General features: G+C 47.5%; 1 protein-coding gene across 3 annotated transcripts in view; it reads left to right on the top strand.

Annotated features, from left to right (window-relative positions):
• STAT1 (signal transducer and activator of transcription 1) overlaps nucleotides 1-22288 on the top strand; it is a 786410-nt gene that overhangs the window by 247671 nt on the left and 516451 nt on the right. For all 3 annotated transcript variants that reach the window (XM_078680398.1, XM_078680397.1, XM_078680399.1), the window contains exons 10-11: nucleotides 2846-2938; nucleotides 15373-15432. In XM_078680398.1, the coding sequence (XP_078536524.1) occupies nucleotides 2846-2938; nucleotides 15373-15432 (153 nt within the window). The remainder of the gene's footprint in view (nucleotides 1-2845; nucleotides 2939-15372; nucleotides 15433-22288) is intronic.

Here is a 22288-nt window from a genome sequence, read left to right as displayed (position 1 = left end):
CTCCCTTGAGAACTGGTTTAATTTATGTTCCTTAGAGCTTGCCCCTCCTATCACCTGGGTAGCCAAAACCAATAGAGCCTCTGCCCCTTTGTTTACCTAGACAATTAGGAAGAGCAAACGTGTGTACAAACGCCTTGAAAGAGAGTGGCGGACTAACTATAAACCCACAAAAAAAACTATTTTCAATCAGGCCCTGAAAGACCACTATGAAAAGATCCATGAAGAAAAGAAACCTTTCTTTACAACCAAAATTGAACAGGCGGATAATAAAAGCAGATAACTTTTTAACATTGTTAAGGACTTTGCATCTCCCAAGGCTATCAGCAGCCCTTTTACCCCTTCCAGTGATTGGATTAATCATCTGGCCTGTTTTTTTTCATGACAAAATTAAAATTATCCAAGACTCCTTTGAAGCCCAGCCATTTGTACTGGTGGCAGTCATGGACCTGCCCCCCATGTTAGTTCTAGCACTGGCTCTACCCTTATGCAGTTCCCCGCCATCTCATTGGAGAAACTCCTTGAATTGATGAAGGCTCTTAAGTGCGGGTCTCCTTCTGATGCCTGCCTAGCGAAAACACTGGCATCTATTGCAGAGGAGATTAACCCGGCTGTCAATTTAGTTCTGAACACCTCCTTGGAGGTGCGGCTGATGCCCCAAGGCATCCATTGGTCTGTTATTTGTAATTCACCCGCTACAGCATACAGCATGGGGCAATGGGTCGGCTTACTTCAGCCACTAGCTAACTTCACTTTGAATGATTGCATTTTACTCTTTCACAAGAAGCACATTTACACACAAGGTAGTTCTTGATGTATTAAGAGAATGGTATTGTGAACACTGTTACTAGGCCCATTTAGGTTTCTTATATTTTCATTACGTGTCTGCTTACAAATTGTTAATCACTTTTGGTAGAAAGTGTTAAGCTTCACACATGGGCAGAAGTGTTAGAATCATATCTGCAGAGTATCTGGGGTAATATATTTTATTTTTATTATGGGCGCTGCTGATAACATTATATCTGACTACTGTACAAGTAGGCTTGTTTTTATTGGTTTTGGTTATAGGAGCATAAAATCTATTTGTGAATAGAGATGACACATTTATTTCCGTATTTGTTGTGAAGCCGGCGGTGACCACTTGAATTAAGGTGGTGTTGTACACTGACTCCTCTCAAACAATGAGTATTCTCTGACTGACAATATGTCTTTGCTACCACTGCTCTCCGTGCATTTATATTGAATTCTTTCTACTTATTCACTTTGTAATAGAACAGTTTCAGGCTCACAGAGGGGATTCATTTGAAAAACAGCATCCTTATAAATGGAAATTTACTTAAGAGGAAATACATTTTGTAGGCTTTGCATTTGTGGATGTCACCGCTGAAGTCAGGTTAGGAGCGGAAAAAGGAAAATGGTGAAGTTTCAAAATACAGTGTAAGCCAATATACTCACTGCAATTAACAATAATATTGGTTATTGGCACATGTATGAAATATTCTTACACATAACTACTTCCCCTTTGTATCCAGCCCTCCTGGGCTGAGTTGCACGGTCCTGTGTAAGTGTGCAAGCTAGCTAACCTTGAGCTTGGTGCTTGAGGTAGCAAAACAAGTAGCACTAGCTACATAGTTTTCTTAGTTGGATTGGGGTGAGTAAGAATCAATATAGAGGTGATATAGTGAGCAGTTAATAAAGGTTTGCTCATTGGGGGTGATTAGCACCTATTGTTTTATTTAGTTATTTATTTTTATAGTGCTGTGCATTACCTTTTGGTTCTTTCAGTACCCATAATACACAAGGTATTATAGATGCTTCCATCAAGCATGTTCTATGTCCAGTATATGCAATTTAAAAGCAGCCTATGTTCTACAGAACTCTATTACACTTAGAAGAAAAGTTTGCATAATTTGCTGAAATATAATCACTTTTTTATCTAGTACTACATAGTGCATTTTTGCCTCACGCACCCAAGGACATATACATTCAGGCACTTGCACGCTGAGACAGCCCAACACACAAAGCATTCAATACAGTTCTTTATTATTACAAATGCTGCATCCTGGCTGTGCTTTAACGGTATCTGCTCAGTCTTTCTTATTGTCGGTAGCCATCCTCTTCCTTCCTCAGCTCATCTAAAGAATACATCACATCATCTTACGGACTTCCTGTGTGTCACAATACTTGGCAGGCACTGGCCTGTAACACAGGCCTGATCGGGCTCTGCTTTACCAAGCAGTGTGATCCACACCTACAACAGCCCTTAGGTAAGCAAAATGAGGTGCTGATGAGAAATTTAGCAGCGGCTTATAGGGGCAGCACTGACACTAGATTGAGTGGAGTACATACACATTCTACTGCCTGTTTCACCAGCAACAGAGCTCTTGCAACACCTGTTGTGAAGTGCCACACATACCTGACCTGAGCCTGCGCCAGGCTCCTCACAGGATTGGTGCGTTTACTTGCCAAGCAGTAGTTCTGGTACTCAAGGGAAGGAAATTCAGAAGTGCCAGTAGTAAGTGCCTCTAAAGCACCAAAGACCTGATTCTGTTCTCTTTGGAGATTTTGTTTGAATTCCAAAATCTATGGCTTTGAATATTTACGCTTTCATAAATAATTTGTATCTGTGTTATTCAATATGTATTCCCATTTATGACAATTCGTACACGAGTCACAGACAAATTGCACCACACACTGTGTATCAGTTACAAAAACTGTACCTATTCTCCTGTATTCAGTTCAGTGTCTAAAGAACTAGGCAATGCATTTGCTTCCAAATTAATTGAGTACTGTAAGCAATTCTATGGTACAAAAAACAATAAAAATACCTTTCACCTTTCCTGTGCAGTTCCTTTGTTGTTGAAAGACAGCCTTGCATGCCAACCCATCCACAAAAGCCGATGGTTCTAAAGACTGGAGTACAGTTTACTGTGAAATTAAGGTAAGATAGTTCCACCAATGCTTTATTTGTGATTTGAATTCTTGTGGTATTTAGTTAGCACTTTACCTAGACCACAGGATTATGTGCTGTCATATGCTGGTGTAGATGCATTGAAGAGGCTTACAAAAGTCAGCATGTAAAACATTATGATTTGATCAGCTTCAGACTGGTCATGCATTTACAACACCAGTGAAGAGCAGGATGGCCTGGGGAGGATTCTAAGATAAGGAATCTGCGGCTAGATCCTGTGTTTACCAAATAAGGCGTTACCAGAAGTAAGTAACTTCTCCTTTAATGGCCTTTCTAAGAAATATATCTATAGCTGATATATATCCAAAGTAGCGACATGGTCTACATTGCATACATTTACAAAACATTACTGTGTAGATGTGCTAGCCCTTAAACAAGCTACTGTGGGCCAAGCAGTTCTGCATACATTATTTCAAACAACTATAACCACCACAGGTTAGCCATTGCTTATGGAAGAGCACTGCTTTACAAGGTCTGCTTTACAGTCTATGCTAAGCATGTGTATCTACAGCCACACTCGCCTTGAACAAAAAATGTTCCATACCCAGTAAGCATCTGTTTGTGCACGTCCGGCTGTAGATTCACATGCGCCCCACCTCCTCTCCTGATACTTGTGTTTGTTTGTAGTTACTTTTATAGGTTATCACTAAATCTTTTAGCATAGACATCTATCTATACAATGCTTTACTTCAACATTTCATCCTCACCCGCTTTGCGGGAAAACAATATAATAATGGACTTGATGACCATATGCATTACCAGCAAGAGGATTACTCGGAAAAACTTTTTATGAAGAAAAACAACTTGTACACATCCGAGCCCAACGCTAGATGAAAGGATTATGCTAAACATGTGAATCTACAGCACTACAGGCCATGAACAGTAACATTTTCCTTTCTATTTGTACCTACATGAGGACAATTCTCCTTACACTGGATTGGGTTCTCCTCTGAAACTCCACAGAAGACACAGCCTCATTTGCTGTGATCATCAAACGGGCAGCTAAAGTCCTGGACTTGCTGTTTGTTGAGGTGAAAACGTGTGTCCACACTGAAGTTATGCAGCCTAGGCATACCTATTCTGAGCACTTGCTGTCATTCAGCGAAGTCCTGACTGGCCTCATGGGCACCTGGGCTAAACCTTGTTCCTACCCACCTGTAAAAGGACCAAAAGCATAACGCTACAGGCCTGCTCATGGTGGCTCTGCCTTGTTGACTCAACACCCTACTCGGGAGAGCCTGGTAGTTGAGGCTTCCACTTGCAGGATCAATCCAAGTCTTTTCCCTAAACCTCCCCATCCTCACACCTAAATATAAAGTCATAGAGTTGTTGCATGCAGGCAACTGGAGTTCTCTTCAGCTAGCCTCTCCCTTCTGTAACACAATGACAGGTGTTTTCTGGGTAGGTGCTCCCATGCATTATGGGACCTGGTGATAGAAACCTTGCCAGCAGTTCCGGAGGAATTCCGCTCACATTTGGAGCAGACAATTGAGGATTGGCCATGACATCTGAGAGGTGGCACCTGGCGATGGGTCTGTGGGGCTATGCCCTTCCATTTCTTTCTGACCCACTTCCTCTTTCATCTACATCAGAATGGCTCATGGAGAAACACTTCCATTTTTGCTGTAGTAAGTTCAGGCTCTTTTTTTGGAAAGGGCCATAGAAAGAGTCCCGGCCAAGGAAGTTATTACTTCTGTTATTTCCTTGTGCTAAAAAAGGACACAGGATTTATTTCTATTTTAGATCTTGAATCTCACAATTTCTTCCTGTGGAAGGACACATTCAAGTTGCACACACTGTCCCAGGTTCTATCTGCTGTGTATCCATGAGACTGGATGGTACCACCGGACCTACGAGACTACTATGTCCTTGTTCCTGTCTTGTAGGCCCCCAGGCACTATTATGCGCTTCAAGGTGTTCCACAAGCATTTTGAGTTTGCTGTGCTCAATTTTGGCCTCACCAGTGCTCTCAGGTGTTCACGAAGGTGATGGTGGTGGTCGCAGCGTACCTTCAACGGTCTGGTGTACCAGTCTTCTCCTACCATGACCACTGGCTTGCCACTGTCAGTCACCGACCAACTCCAAAAGCCAGCAAACCTAACATCTTTTGGTTTCACTGTCAACGTGCTGAAGTCACACCTGAATAGAAGTAATGAAGAAATACCCCAGCCACCTCAAAATTTCAACTTCAGTTCATAAGTATATATTGTCTATGCATACAAATGTATGGCCCAGAGAATAGAACACCTCATTCGCATATGTCTTTTTATTGTGACTCAGTAAAAAAATATAATATCATTCCTTCTAATTGAACGGGCGGGATGTCCTGAACATCAATTTTTGCAGGTCACAAAGACACTGAAATCTATAAGCTAAAACATCATTCACCTTCATAAAGCCATTTTTATACACCAACATTCATCTCCTACTTGGTCTTGCATATTTTAATATTTCACATCATTTCTTTAATTTTTGAAACAATATTCAATATTTCGAACACAGTTTAAAAAACAGTTCAACAACATCTGCTAGCCATTCTTTTCATTTTTCACACTGGCTGTGGTTTGTGTTAGATATCTTCGCATAATTCTCCAAACAACCAATCTTTATTTTTTATTTTTCACCAGTGCTGTGGCTTGTATTTGATATCTGCTCAGCGCGTGTTTCGGCGTGAAAAACCTTCTTAAAGAATGCCACTGCATCATCATCGAAACCTCAGTTATTTTAAACTGACCCTTTGGCCTGCAAGGAGATGCCAAAGCCATGATGGAGATCAGAAATGGGATATGCAGAGGGGGGAGGTACACACCTTACTTAGGGTCCAGAGCCCTGGACTGACCTGATAGCTGAAAGTTATTGTATTGAGGACAATCTCTCCACCTTAATTTGGATCCTTTTCAATAGAATTGGGGTGTCTGTCAATGGCCTGACAGTCTGCGTAGCTGAGTGTCTCCGTAGCTTAAGGGAGTGGGGGTCCCTTAATTCTCTTCTTACTTCCCCACTGTACAGGGCATTTGCTGTGCCACTGTTGGACTACCACAGTATGTTGCTGCACTTCAGTTGTAATCACTTAAAAGTGTAGATAAATTCCTGTGCGGAGCACCTCGTAATGACAACCTCTCTGCTAACAACTCAAATTTCCGGCCTGACTCCTTCACAGAGGCTTTCTAATATCAGAGCCTTCCTAGATGCGGCGAGTTACTGGGCCTTCCCTCCAGACCAGAGAGTACCGGACATTCAAGTTATGATCTGATATTTCACTCTCAGTCCATGATCTCAGTGAGAGTGGCTCTGAGGTGTCTAGCAATATTAGCTTTCATGCACCCTGCTCTTCGACCATGCTAGTTGGCATATGCAAGCTCTGCAATGTGATCTGAAGTCTCAGTGGGTCCAGCATCAAGGGACCCTATCAGATTCCATCCAGGATTCAGAGTCAACTGCTAAAGATATGCAGCGGAGGCTGCTCGACCACAGTTGGATCAATAGCAGACCCCTCCCCAATTCCACCCTAAGTGAACGGTAGTGATAGAAGGATCACTGCTGGGTGGGTAGGTCATCTGGGAGAGGTGGAGATCAGAGTACTCCGGTGTCTGACAATGACCCATCTCCACATTAATTTGTTAGAGTTGATGACTATTTGGTGCTGAAAGCCTTTCTACCATCCATCAGGGGGACGCTGGTTCAGGTGCTCACAGACAACACGATTGCCATGTGATGTTAAAAAAAGTAGCGCAAAGTGGGGTCCGTAGCCCTGTGCCATGAGCCCCTGCGCCTCATCAACTGGCTAAATAGTCAGGGCATTTCCCTGAATGTACACCATCTGAAAAGGTCTTTAAATGGACAGACAAACTCAACCAGTGACACCTAGAGGATCATGAATGGCAATTACACCGACAGAGACGTAGGGTATCTTCCAGCAATGCGTAGAACCCTGGCTGTCTCATTGCCTGAGCCAAAACAAGCAATGTCAAAACATTTATATGCCAAAGAATCCAAGGAGGCCGTCTCTCAGAGGCACATTCCACTAAGAGTGGAGCACAGTACTTCTGCCTGCCTTCCTCCTGCTACTTCTCATGATAAGAGTTCGGAAGATAAGAAACGGCTGGGCCCGAGTCATCCTAGTGGTTCTGGATTGAGCCAGAGAAGTGTGGTATCCAAATCTTCTGGGCATTAGCATCTGTCCTCTGGTCATCCTGACAATTTGGGAGGATCTTCTGTTTCAAACTAGTACCGATGATTAGAGTTCCTTTCTTGTTGTTCACCGATCACACTTATGTCCTTTGCTCCCTCAACCATCAAGAGAGGAGAGACTCCATTGTGTGGACTCCAGAAGAGTGATGGGCTTTTGCATTGATCATACCAAAAACCATTGGGTGGACAATAGCTCTATGTAGGATTTTCTAGGACAAAGCAAGACAAGGCAGTCCAGAGAGGACCGGGTATATATTCTGCTGCATTACATATGTTGGCCAAGAAGCAGCCTCCAGAGGGATTGCGGGTCCATTCCACCAGGGCCAATGCTGATACAAATGAGCTGTCCTTGATATTTGATGTTTGTCATGCTGCAACGTCTGCATCACACTATTACTTTGACAGCCAGGTCGGACAGTAAGGACATTTTGGCCATTCAGTCCTATAGGACGTTTTGATGTGAATCATTCCACATTCCCACCAGGGAAGTTACTACTTTGGTATCTGTTCTAAAGGTGCGGAATCTGTGGTTAACCCAGACCCACTCCAACAGAAAGCACAATTCAGTCCAGGTCCACTTACCACTGGTCAGCTATTCACTCCAGGAAAATGCCTTTTTCAGCTTCTCGTGGCCCTGTAGCACACAAGTCATCAGCCAAATGACCCTTGGAGTCCTCTTCTGAAAGTGAAAGTGGGAGCAGGTCTAGCCCTTAAGTTCTCCACACTACACATTTCCAGATGTGTTCAGAGAAGCTTTTGTTGCGGTTTAATTCTTGTAGGCCTCATTAGCTAGTGGGTGGATCAACTCCTGGGCACTCCCTAAACAGCCAATTGCAAACCTTCCCTCTTGCAGCACATCCTATTTGCTTTACTCAAACTATACCTCAGTGCACAATTCTCAGGACAAATCAGGATGGCAGAATCATTCTTCTCCAGGGGGAGGCTGGTACCCCACCCAGTGGTGTGTCATGGAAAATGAGCTATCTTCACTTACTCAACCACAACAAACTGCTTCTGCTGTAAGTTAATTTAGTTCCTAAATCCTTCTCTGAGGATAAGTCGAATTCCTCGCACACAGGTCTTCCAGCAAAAGGTCTACTTTTATATTTCTGTTCTGGTAGCAGTTATCACAGCTCATCAAGGAAAGGTAGCGACAGTGGGGCAACTGCAGTATGATAATTAGCCTACTGAAACTTCAGGCACATAAAGTCTAACTTTCTAAGTTACTTTTCCTTTAGATGTCTGAGAAATATACAACTTCATCATTAAATTAGATTTTTAATAAAGATTTAAAATGGTGGTTGAATTAATTATGTAGCTTATTCCAAGCAATCGAAGCTACCAAGAATAATATTGGAATTGTACTTTGGTTTTTCTCATAGAAAAATCTACGTGCTTTGTTCGTGGAAATAGCTTTTTGGAGCTATTAACTGCAGAAACATGCTGGAAACATGCAAAAACATGCCAACCCTCATTTTGTACCTGGTTCCATTTTACTAGTCACCCTACCTTTTGTGCCACAAGATTTATTTATTTATTTATTTTAAAGGTTTTATATAGCGCCTAATTAAAGGTGACATACTTAATATTTAAAAGTAGGGTTCCTTTCTATCAAAATATATTATTTGACAGATCTGCCTGTACGTTAAAAAGCTGCTGCATTCAAGCTACATATGTAGGGCTGAAGCCAGTTTTTCCATGCCAGCATTGTGGATGGCCCAGTATGGGTCTCAGTCCACAGGCGGCATCGAACCTTCCATAATTGCCATGAGTATAGGGTTGGAGATGTTATCAAATATCAGCTGACATGAATCATGACGATAAATATCGGTAACACATATTTTTCCCTATTTGGCGCTAATAATAAAAAACCTACACCTATGAGAAAATATATTTGTAAGCAATATTCAGGACACAGTATTGATGCCTGAGGTTATTACTGTATTCAACATTCTAGCATACAACGGTCATGGATTGCACGAACTACGTGTCTTCGTGTGGATGAGATTGGAGGGTGTGTGCTAGAGAGAGGGGGGATTGTATGTGAGGATGAAGAAGATGTAATTTGGCAATGACACTTATTTCTGTGGTACTGAGTTTGTGACCTTTCGATATTGGCTACTGAAATGCATATTAGACATAGGGGATTCAAGTGCTGGTTAGTCAAGTGCAGTTTGGGCATGTAACGCAAATGAAGGATTGGTTCAGGTTGTGCACCACCTTCAGGATATATGGGCCAAATTACATAGCATTTACATGTTACTCTTTTCCTAGGATAACCTAACAGCGATGATGTGAAATGCCTAAAACTTTAAGAACCGATATAGGCTCTAGTTACGAGTTGCAAAATACTGATGGGGTGGTAAATCTTCCCCTGTAAAATCAGATACCTTTTGGTAACATCCCATTAGTGCTGTGGGATTACGAATTTATCTCTGTGGAATGGGGAATAACCATGCAGACCTGGGTTTACTGGGTCGAATGCAGCACAGGATTACCTTTTTGTGGAGATTATCTCCAACTATTGGCTGTTATCGAACAGGAGAGCAGAAGGGGTGAAATAAAAAAAAAAGTTTTAAAAAAGCATTTACGTGAATACCGCCGGCCGCTGCCTCTCCTCTGTCCTCTCTGCATCAGGAAGCACACAGCCTTCCAGAATCCCCTGGCCAATCACAATGCTGACTTACAGCAGCAAAAGTTATAAGCATTTTATTTTTTATATTGAGCTTACATTTACATGTACATTTACATTTACATCCTCCTCTGCCTTAGCGACGGAGCCTCCGCGGACTTGTACCTCGTTCAGGTCGTAAATGTGAGCCGGAGTGATTTCTGCTTGACTGGGGATAGGAGTAAGGGTGGTGGGGAGGTTGGCAGTAGTTGAGGAAGACAGTAGGGGGCCCCCTGTACCATTGAAAAGTGTTGGGCGGGAGCAAGAAAAGGAGCCAAAGCTATAATGCAGCCCCAAAGCAGTTTTACTGGCCGGTAAAATCGGGTCCGTTGTTCTCATGCCCATTAAGTCTGGTGCGACAATGGCAGAACCGAATTCAGCACTCGAATTCCGCTCTGGTCAACTAATAATTGGGGTCCTGTAGGTCGATGAATAATTGGTCAGCAGTATAACAACGATAACCTCGTACAACCTAGAATATTGTATAATATTATGCCACCAATCAAATGACCTGAGTAAAGTTTCTGCAAACCATTTTACCTGCCAGCCAATTGTGTATCTTTTAAGTCATTGGTTATTATTAATGGAAGTAAAGTTTGTTATTGCTCATTTGTATAGTGTGCCGCTTTTACTCAAACCATCATATTAATATCTGAAATAGAGAATTAGTTATGGATTCCTCACCTTAGAATTACCCCCAGACGCCAGACTGGATCCTGAGAATTTTTTCCTAAGCAGTACCTCTGCACGTCAATAGGTGGAGTTCGTCAACTCTGCGTTCGTTGTTGGCGTCATGGTCGCCAGAATGACGTTTCAATATCCACTTGTACACAAACCTTGCGTGCTGATGGACGTTCTTTTTCCCCGCTAGTCAGCGCATATCCGGAGAGAGCGGTACTTTGAGTCACTCTTTGACTCCAGTTTTTGTGACTTTTGTCGACACCTTTTCTTGTGTCCATCAACTCCTGGTGCACGGAGGGATGTCACATCGGACCGGCTTTAAGGCTTGTGATTCCTGTCACAAAGTAATGTCGGTCACAGTCCCGCACCTTTGGTGCCTGGAGCGCGACCCCGTCCCATAGTCGTGCTCCTACTGCCGGGCTATGAATCCGAACTCTTTGCAGGAGCGGTCGCAAAAGCTTCTCGGGGCTCTGTGCCGTTCGAGGTCCCAGTCGCGGGACCGGTCCCGGAGCCACCACCACCACTCGTCATCAAAGTCTTCGTCTTTGGGTAAGTCGAAGCACAAGAAGAAGGCGAAAAAGCATTGTCGCTCTTCGCATTTTCATCGGCCGACGTGACGCGGAAGGGAGTCTTCCAGCTCCGCCCGCGGAGCCTGTTGGGTCGACTCCGGCCTTCCCTCCTGATCCGGGACCCGGAGCAACCCCTGCCCAGCTTCGAAGCTTTTACGAAGCCTGACATTCTATCTTCGGGCAGCCCAAATCCACTGGCACGCCCTCGGGCCCTGCAGACTCAGTTGGCAGCCAAGGCCCTAAACCTCGAACTTCCTACTGTGGTGGTCAGGACTAACCTCCAAACAGAGATGCTTCAACCGGCAGCAGCCTCCTCGGAGCCCCTGCTGCCGTTCAATGAGGCCCTTACGGACATCCTTTTGGGCACTTGCTCCAAGCCCAACACAGGGACTCCTGTGAACAGGATAATTGCTTGACGCCACCGCCCGGCCACGGGAGACCCAATTTTCCTCTCTCCCCATCCAACCCCTGAGAGCTTGGTAGTTCAAGCCTTCACGTCCAAAGTCACATTCCCTAATGCACCACCTGATAGGGAATTCAAGAAGCTGGACCACCTTGGGAAAAAGATGTTTTCTTCCTCCAGCTTGGGGCTGCGGTTGGTGAACACCGCATTCCTATTGGCCTGTTTCTCCCACTCGGTGTGAGACACCATTGTGCAGGTGCTGCCACAGTGCTCCGTGGAAGCCCGGGCCGTAATCTCACGTGCTCTTGCTGAAGGGAGAGACGCAGCGAAGTTCACCATCCAGTGTGGTCTGGACACTGCAGACTCACCGGGCAGGATGATTTCCAGGTCGGTAGCACTGAGCCGCTAAGCCTGGTTGAGGTCCACTCGTTTTTCAGGGGATGTCAAAGCAACGCTTTTGGACATACCCTTTGATGGCCGTCGCCTGTTTGGCGACAAGGCAGACAAAGTGCTTGAGCGCTTTAAGGGTTCCAGGGCTACGGCCAGATGCTTGGGCCTTGCTTCCACCTCCCACCAGGCGCAGTCTGCTTTTCGCCCCTTTCGTGGCTACGGAAGCGGGGCCCGCCACGTTCTGCCCGGTGCCACAGGCCTGTGCAAGCTGTCCAATTTCTGTGCTGCCAAGGACGTGGATTCCACCATCGTGGGTCGCCAGCGGGCGGGGCAGTACACCAGCGTTCTCTCTGTAGCAGCCTCCAAACCCTCCTAGTCCGACCTTTCAGGCCCATCATTCACCAATGAGCAGCAGGATTCGCCATCACCTCCCCCACTGGCTCAACATCACGTCGGACAGGTGAGTTTTGCAGATAGTCCGAAGGGACTACTCCCTCCCCTTCGAGACTACACCTCCATCCATGCCACCTCAATTCCATTGTATGCCAGAGGATCACCTGGCCCTTTTCCAACAGGAAGTTATGGCTCTCTTGGCCAAGGGAGCCATTGAGCACATTCCTGTCCTATAAGTAGGTTGTCGTTGTTATTCCCACTACTTTCTGGTGCCCAAGAAGGACAAGGGCCTGCATCCTATCTTGAATCTCAGGAAAGTCAACCACTTTCATCGGAAGGAGAAGTTCAAGATGTTGACTCTGCCTCAGGTCCTGTCTGCTCTCGACCCTGGAGACTGGATGTTAGCATTAGACTTGCAGGTTGCTTATTTTCACATACCCGTCCTGCCGGCCCACCGGCGTTACCTGCGGTTCACAGTAGGCTCCCCTTTGACCTTACTAGCGCCCCTCGGGTGTTCACGAAAGTGATGGCGGTGATCGCAGCTCATCTGCGCAGATCAGAGATTCCAGTCTTCCCCCTATCTCGACTACTGGCTGTTGAAGGCAGGATCGTCCCAGGCAGTTGTCTCCCACCTCCAGACTATGGCGGACCTTCTGCATTCGCTGGGGTTCACTATAAACGTGCCAAAGTCACACCTGACTCCCTCTCAGAAGCTCCTTTTCATTGGAGCGCTTCTGGACACGACGCAGTTTCGGGTTTATCCTCCCGAGCAGCGAGTCTGGGATATTCGGGCTATGATTCCGATCATTCAGCTGTTATCCTGGGTTTCGGTCAAAATGACCCAGAGGATGACCCGTGGCTTCCGGCATCCTGCTGGTGGATCATGCCAGGTGGCATAAGCAGGCTCTGCAGTGGGACCTGAAGTTCCAGTGGGCACAACATCAGGGAAATCTGTCCGATTGTGTCCAGATCTCAGAGGGCACTGCTCACCAATTGCAGTGGTGGCTCACAAACCAGGATTGGGTCAATGGCAGATCCCTCTCCCTTCCCCACCAGACTTTACAGTGGTGACGGATGCATCACTACTGGGGTGGGCCAGCCACATGGGAGAGGCAGAGATCAGAGGCCCCTGGTCTCCAGCGGAGTCCGGGCTCCACATCAACCTTCTTGAGCTTCGGGTGATTCGTCCTTCACTAAAGGCATTCCTTCCCTCTGTCCGGGGAAGTGTAGTGCAGGTGTTCACGGACAACACCACCTCCATGTGGTCTTCAACAAACAGGGCGTATGGGGTCGTGGACCCTCTGTCAAGAGGTTCTCTGCCTTTGGACATGGCTAGAACATCAGGGCATATCCCTGTTGGTTCAACACCTGGCAGGTTCTCTGAACGCCAGAGCAGACAAACATGATGGATCACGAATGGCGTCTTCACTCTGAGGGAGTGCAAGGTTCTTTCAGCAGTGGGGATAGCCTTGCTTAGATCTATTTGCCACCGAAGAGAACGTACAATGTCAGCAGTTCTGCGCGTTCGAATTTCCAAGGCAGCACTTGGGCTTTTCGTCTTGAGTGGAGTTGCGGTCTTCTATACGCCTTCCCTCCTATACCACTTCTGCCCAGAGTGCTGAAGAAGATCAAGCGCGATCAGGCCCAAGTCATTCTAGTGGCTTCGGAGTCTGGTATCCAGAGCTGTTGCACATGGCCATCGATCCTCTGATCAGACTGCCTCTTCAGGAGGATTTTCTGTTGCAGCAGCAGGGGACGGTCCTCCACCCGAACCTGTCCAGCCTCCACCTCCTTGCGTGGAGATTGAGCGGCAGCAGTTGATAGTTTTCGACCTACCTCCCAAAGTTTAACGTTATCTTGGCAGCCAGGTGTCCCTCCACTAAAACGGTATATGCCTGCAGATGGAACAAATTTGTGGCATGGTGCACAGCAAAGTCTGTGGTTCCCCTTTCCGCCCCTCATTTCTGAGGTTCTCTTGTACCGCCTTTCTTAGGCCCAGCAAGGCTCCGCCGTGGGCACTCTTAAGGGCTATCTCTCAGTCATTTCAGGCTTTCTTGGGCTTCCTAATCAACCTTCTCTTTTCAAGTCCCCTATTGTGAATAGATTCCCTAGGGCATTACTCATTTCTTTCCTCCTATTCCTTTCGTAATGCCTCAGTGGGACTTGAACTTCGTTCTGACTTATCTTATGTGCGCTCCCTTTGAGCCGCTACATAATTGTCCTCTCAGACTTTTAACTTTAAAAACTGACTTCTTGGTTGCCATCACCTCTGCTCGCAGGGTGAGTGAGCTTCAAGCCCTTTCTTGTAAACCTCTTTTCTTGACTGTTCATCCAGAGGTTGTCCGTTGCACTAGACCTTCTTTTCTTCCCAAAGTGATTACCTCTTTCCACATAGGAATGACCATCACTTTGCCCACCTTATTTCCGCCTCCACATCCTTCTAAAGAGGAAGAGCGTCTCCATCGTCTGGATCCAAAATGTGCGCTTTCCTTCTATCTGGATCGCTTCTTCGGCCGTTCAGTTCTCCATGACTTTCTGGTGTGAACTTGGTTCGCAGACCCACCGCTGGGGTTGATATTGCTGGGGTATCTATTCTATGGTGAGGAATCAATAACTAATTGTCTATCTCCGTCGGTAATGATATATCTATGAGAGACATAGATTAGTTATGGATTCCTAACCGCCCCACCCATCCTCCCCGTTCTGCAAACTGACTTCTAGAGAAGGGACTCCCTTTCAGGGCCCTAGTTTTCGTGCACCAGTGATCAGTGTCTTGCATGGCTCTGCGCTTCTGGCTTGGAATGTAGCGTAAAGAACTGAAATCAGCGCGCGAGGGCGGCATCTTAGTAGATACCGCGACTTCATTCTGGTGACCACGACGCCAACGACGAACGCATAGTCGACGCCCAGAGGTACTGCTGAGGAAAAAATTCTCTGAATGCCGTAGGTAAGTAACTTGTTCATTAAGCCTATGACGTCTTATTTTGAAGTGACAAATGTGATTTATTCCACACAATTGAGGTGTATAAATAAATTCAATTCTATAGGTATGTACGTAAAGTAATGCATTGTTTATCTAATAATTATTTTTCAACTTTCTTTGCAGACTTCTGGTAAAATTACAAGAGCTGAATTATCAATTGAAAGTGAAAGCCCTATTCGATAAGTATGTTACATTACTGTTTTAATATTTAGGCAACAGTACATGGAAATGTGGCTTTTGTTATACAGATTATGTAAATTAGATTTACATACCCATAAACTGCTCACTTTTCTTGCTGTATGTGCCTATTATCATTTTTCTAGTGATAAACGTTCTACACCACATAATTAACAATAATGTATGTTCTACAGGTAAAATACACATTTTTCAGCCTCATCACCTGAAAGAAGACTTGGTCAAAGATTTTACAGTTGTTGCATGCCCATAAATGCCATGTAAGCAATGCAGTCTTGGCGCCCTTGAAAGCGGCATGCATTATCATACCATACAGACAGCATGTGGCTCTTCATGTGAAAATGTCAGAAGTGTAGGTATCAATGTGCTACAGGGGCAGTGACCTGGGGCCCAAAGGTACACCTCAAAAATAGATGCTTTTTTGCACTCACATGAGGACATGTGAAGGGGTAATTTTCCTCACAAGTATTAGGCCCCAACTTAACCTCTGTTAGAATCATTGTCAAAGTAGAAATGTGAATGTTTTGGTAACCTAAACTAGTCCTTTGTAGATATAAATTCCTACATTTATCAGACATGAACCTGGCAACAATAATACGTTTCTTAGGCCTTGGGCCCATATAATGGAATCACATAAAACTTTGGTGAACAATACGCACATCATTAAAGCTGGTGCAACTTGTCATTGCACAAAGTTGCAATCACACAGCACAGTTTACACTTCACATTCTGAAATAGCCCTTAAGGCTTTCTTAGCAGCTAAAACTGCTAACGGAGTTTCCAACAAAACTATTGCAAACACTTGTTCAGCATTCGGTATGCCACTCTTTAATTGTATCTTAATTAATCATACAAGACTTCAGTGCTTTGTTATTATACTTCTTTTTTTTAATTTCAATAATTTTATTGAAAATTTCAGTACAACAAAATTATACATTGAGAAACATTATATGTGCTGTTGGAGTTACATCTGAATAGAAAGAAGAGTATTTGGCTGAATACGGTTGACTAAGTAGGAGAAAGCATAACTATGATGGGCGTTATTACATACAGATGTGCCCGGGCATTTTGCTTGTATCTCAACAAATTTAAAAGGCCTCATTGTTACAGGGTTCATTAGGAAGAGGAAAAAGGATGAGAGATTAGTCCTACATGAGAAGAGGATAGAGAAGAAATGAAGAGAAGAAAAAGGAGAAGAAAAGGGAAAGGAAAGGAAAGGAGAGGAGTGTGCCACCATGGGATAAGCAGATCCGATCATTCCACTATTGCCTGGGATGTGTGTGTCTTTTTTTTTTTTTTAAACCGTTTTTATTGCAGCTCCAAATAAGCATTACATCTAATAGGATAAGTCCAGTTACAGCAGATACCTCGACCCCCTTAGTTGAGCTCCTGAGTGGTATACACAGCCATACTGCCCACATCCCTGAGGTATGGCGGCGATATTCAATCATATGTTACATCCTCGTATTTTCAACATGTACGGGCATCAAGTGAGGAATTCTGCTGCCTGCATTTAGAGTTTTCTCCCCACTCCCCCAATATTTTCATAAACGTCGAATTTCTCCAGTAATTCGGTCCAATAGTCCCTCCCCAGTCTCCCTCGTCCCCCCCCCCCCCCCCCCCCCCCCCCCCCAGTGTCCTTCACTGCTCCTAGCGCGGGAAAATTAGCCTATGTGGTGGTTAACAGGAAAATCTTATCAGTTATTGGGTGTGTGTGGTTGGCGAGGGAGCTGGAGCTGTGGTTGTGTCAGCTGCGTTGTTAGGTTCTTCCTCCCCTTCCCCCTCAGCTAGCTCATTGTGCAGCACCTGCACTAAGATCTCCCAAGCCATCGCCGCTTCCTGGGCCCTCTCGTCTGGTTTGCGACGAGCTAGTTGGTACCTGAGTGTGCTCTCACTAGCTGCCCATTTCAGAAATTCGTTCAACCACCTCCGGTGCGTGGGACCTTACTTCGACTTCCACCCCTTGGTCACCTCCCTCTTGGCCAATATGAGGCCCATGTCTATAATCTTGCTGGATATCTTATTCTTGGGCGTATGTGGGAACCAATGAAGTATACTAACGGCTTTGTCGTACTGTAGGTCCATGCCTGTTACGTCATTTAATGTGTGGCCTATCTCCCTCCAGTAGTCCTGTAGGTGGGGGCAGTCCCCCAGCATGTGTACGAGATCCGCCCCCAGTTTGTTGCATCTGGGGCAAGCGGCCTCCTCAACTCCGAAGTATGTCCTTATCTTACCTGGGGTAAGGTACGCTTTGTGGAGCACATAAAAGTGAATCAGTTGGAAACGTGCATTCCTAGTGCTTTTCCTGGCCCTTCGCACCAGTTGTGGCCACGCGGTGTCTGGGATCTCCCGCTGCAGGTCTAGTTCCCACTTGGCCTTTAACGCCACCAAGGGCTGGAGGGTTTCGTTCAGCATGCGCGAGTACAGGCATGTCACTGCTTTGAAGGTGCCTGCCGACATCATAGTGTATTGGCAAGCCAATGTTGTCATTGGATCACTTAGTCCTTTCCCCCAATGTGCCTGTATGGCCCTCACCACCGCCGCCTGCAATAAGTAGTCTCCTCTCGGGAGGTGGTAGCTGTCCCGCAACGTTTGATACGGGGTCAGTACTCCGTCATCGTACAAATCCCCCATCATCTGCAGTCCTGCCTGTTCCCATAACTGTAGTCGCGACCAGTCACCCCCATGTGGGAGTGCCGTCACCATGCCCAGTGGGATTTCGGGCGCATATGGGTGTCTGACTCCTGCACGTTTCTGTGAGCGGTTCCAGCACAGTCGAAACGTACGCTCTTCCTGGGACAAATCCCCGAGCGCCAGCCTCTGCTGAAGGGTAATATAAGACAACACATGGCGGGGGTGCCACTGTTCCTCTCCCGTTCTGGACCGCGGAACACTCTCGCTACTTCCTGCGTGAAGGTCTGCAGTTGAGCCGCCAGGTAGTAGAGCTCAAAGTCTGGGACCGCCAGGCCACCCTCATCTTTTGGGCGGGTGAGCGTCGCTAGCGCTATCCTGCGTCTGCCCGAGCCCCACAAAAAGGAGATTATTAACGACCTCAGCTGCTTGAAGACCGTGCCAGGCACCCAAATCGGGAGCGTCCTGAAGTAGTATAATAGTCGGGGCAAGGCGACCATCTTCAGAAGAGATATGCGACCCGTTACTGATAGCGGCAGGGTGGCCCAGAAGGACATACTGCCCCGTAGGGCACGAATGCAGCGTCCCACGTTGCCCTCCAAAATGTTCGTGGCGTCATGGTATACATGCACTCCCAGGTAGTCCAGGCAACTAGGCTCCCATCTAATCATCCGGTTGGTGGGGGGCTGCCTCTCTCCCAGCCGCAGGGGGAATAGGCAGGTCTTAGTCCAATTAACCCTGAGGCCGGATAGCCTGCCGAAGCGCGCCAATAATCTTTCCGCACCGTCTACCGCTCCCTCGGCATCTTCCAGAAAAAGGAGGAGGTCGTCCGCGTACAGCGAAATGAAGTGGTGGGCCCCTCCGAATTCCAGACCTCCGTAGTAGTTGCCCATTCTAGCCACCGCCGCGAGGGGTTCCACCGCCAATGCAAACAGCAGGGGGGACAATGCACACCCCTGTCTGGTGCCGCGGCACACCTCATATGGTTGCGATACTAGCGTGCCCACTTTCACCCGTGCTTTCGCCGAGGAGTACAATACTTTCGTCCAGTGTATGTAGCCGTCGCCCAGGCCAAAACACTGCATTACGCTGTATAAGTACTCCCACTCTAGGCTGTCAATAGCCTTCTCTATGTTGACTGACAGCACTAGGGGCGCCTTAGCAGCCTGTGGCGGGTCATTCACCAGCCTGAACAGCCGTCGGATATTCTGAGTGGTGTTACGGGTAGGTATGAACCCGGATTGATCCTTGTGAACCAGTTCTTGCATGTGGACCAACAACCTGGCCGCCAGTATCGTGCTCAGAATCTTGTAGTCCGTCGTCAGCAGGGACAACGGGCGGTATGAGGCCGGATCGGTGCTCTCCCTCCGTGGTTTCAGTAAGGGAATCATTATGGCCTCACTCATAGATCGCGGGAGTCGTCCCCTATCCTTGGCCTCGTTGTACACAGTACAGAGCCTGGGAGCCAGCTGCTCCAGGTACCGTCCATAAAACTCAATGGGCAGGCCGTCTAAACCTGGGGTTTTATTGCGTGCCATCCGTTTCACTGCCCCCCTAATCTCCGCTATCTCCATTCGACCGCCTAGGGCATCTGCCTGCTCCTGCTCCAGGCGTGGCAATCGCAACTCCTCCAGAAATGCTCCTATTTCTTCCCCCCGGGCCACTAGCGCGCTTTTGTACAGCTTCTCGTAGTAAAATCTAAAGCTGTCCAGTGTGTCCGGTTGCGTGGTGCACACATGTCCCTCCTCCCCCTGTATGGCTAAGATCGGGTGACTGTTTCTTGCGGGGTTTGCTAACCAAACCAGAAGCGTCCCTGCTTTATCTCCTTCGGCATGTGTTTTAGTTAGATACGTCTTGTAGTCAAAGCTGCGAAGATGCTCTACCTCCACTGCCACAGCCTCCCGTGCCTCACAGACCCTATCTTGGAGCTCAGGCCGATTGGGGCGCGCTAATTCGTACTCTCTCAGCGCGTGTTCAGCCCTGTCCAAATCGTCCAGCAAGGTCCTGCGCACCCCCGCAAATTTTCCTATGCAGTGGCCTCTCACTACAATCTTGAAGGCATCCCACTCCATCGCCCTAGAGGTCGCGGAGCCTTCATTTTCTGCGAAGTATTGGGTAACCCTCCTAGCGCTTCACGGAACGGTGAGTCATCTAACGTGTCCAGCCGTAGCCGCCACGTCGTGACCCGTGATATTTCGTTCATCCAGTCCAACGTCAACAGCAGGGGGTTATGGTCGGATAAAGTGCGTGCTAGGTATTCTGTCCGGGCCACCGCAGGAAGCACCAACGGAGAGCACAGAAAAGCGTCAAGACGGACGTGGAGGTCGTGAAGGCTGGAGTAGAACGAGTAGTCCCTCTCCGCCAAGTGCTGTGCGTGCCAAGCGTCTGTCAATTCCCATTTGTCTTGCCAGTCCGATCTGCTTTTCGCAAGCCGGTGCATCGGGGATGTGGGTAATGGTGGATGTGACCTATCTAGGGTTGTGTCTGCCACTGAATTAAAGTCCCCCCCTAACAGTACTGGGCCCGTGAGGCAGCTAGCTAGGTCACCAGAGAGCTTTGCAAAGTAGGACGCTTGGTCCACATTAGGTGCATAGATGCTTCCTAGAACTACGTGACGACCCCTGAGCCTGCCCTCCACCGCCACGTATCTTCCCTCCGGGTCTACTATTTGTCTGGTTACCTGAAAAGGGGTGCCCGCTCTTACCCAGATCAGAACCCCTCTAGCAAATGCGGAGTACGTGGTGTTGAATATGTGGCCCCTCCATCTACGCTGCAGCGCTATACCCTACTTCTTTGTCAGGTGAGTCTCCTGCAGAAACGCAATGTGTACCCCTCTGCGAACCAGGTAAGCATGCACCTTGTGTCTCTGTGCCATAGTATGAAGCCCCCTCACATTCCAAGTCACACATTTTATTGAACCTGCATTAGCCATTGTCCCACAGTGTCCGGTACAATGCGAAGGTGAATCGTTCCCTGGCGCTTGTGGTGACACTGTTCCCACCCCCCCACTGAACTTCCCTCGCCCCCCCACCCCTAGCACCGCCCTGGGTCACCCCAACTTCCCCGGACCCCCCTCCCCCAGAACAGGACCTAACTTCAAAAAAGCTCCTCCCATCCTAACTACGTTAGAGCAAACGTGCTCTCTCAACACACCTAATCCGCAGTCTGCACTACGGAGACCTTAAGGGCCCTATGGGGCGTGAACTAGCTACAAGGACCTCAAGTACCGTCCCATTCCCCCCGCCCCACAGTGCTCATGCAACTCACGATAGTTCAATCTTACTGCAGCCTGCTCAGATGTCTATGGTGGCAAACCCCAGCTACCGCTGCTCGGGAGGAGTTCTTCATCCGACACTCAGCATTCAACTATTTCCCCCGACGTCTCCGGCGTGACCACCGGGCCTTTCGTGCTGCCAAGTTCCGATAGTTCCGTCTCCGAGCCCGTCCCTCGCTCCTCAGAGCCCGAGGCCCGCCCCGACTGGGCCAGCGCCGCTCCCGACAGGTCCATCACTGCCTGCAGCGCTGCTCGCCTCTCGTCCTCCGTCTGGGATTCCGTTGGCTTCCTGGACCTATGTCTGCGCCCTCGGAGCCTTTGTGATTTCCTCACCGTACGTTGTTCGCGTAGCTCCGCCTCCGTCACGGTGCGAGCCCCGTCCGTGCCTGCTTTGTAGGAGTCCCACCAGGTCCACGCTTCCGCTGCCGTGGGAAGAACAACGATTTCTCATCCACCACTACTCTGAGTCTGGCTGGGAAGAGGAGTGAGTACTGTAAACCCTCAGTTCGAAGTTCCTTTTTGATGGATAGAAAGGAGGCTCGTGTCCTCTGGGTCTCAAACGTGTAGTCAGGAAATAGCGTGACCTTGCTATTATCCACCTGAAAGGGGCCCGCATCCCTGGCCCTCTGCAGTAGCCAGTCCCTGTCTTTATAATGAAGGAGTTTGATGACTACAGGGCGGGGCGGGAGGCCCGGCTTGGGGGGTCTGGCCGGCACCCGGTGCGCCCGTTCCAGCGTGAAGAAGGGTGAGAGACCCTCTGGTGCCACCACAGTTCTCAGCCAGTTGGTCAAGTATTCCACCATGTCAGGGCCCTCCTTTTTTTCCGGAAGACCCACCAGGCGTACGTTGTTGCGCCTGCTGCGGTTTTCGGCATCCTCAGCCCTCCTCTCCAGAGTTTGTATTCTCCCCAACGCCTCCGTCATCCGACCCTCCATGGAT

The sequence above is a fragment of the Lissotriton helveticus genome, chromosome 3_1 (assembly GCF_964261635.1).
Source record: "Lissotriton helveticus chromosome 3_1, aLisHel1.1, whole genome shotgun sequence".
NCBI lineage: Eukaryota > Metazoa > Chordata > Amphibia > Caudata > Salamandridae > Lissotriton > Lissotriton helveticus.
Note: the sequence above shows the minus strand (reverse complement) of the source record. Positions and strands in the feature narration are given on the sequence as shown.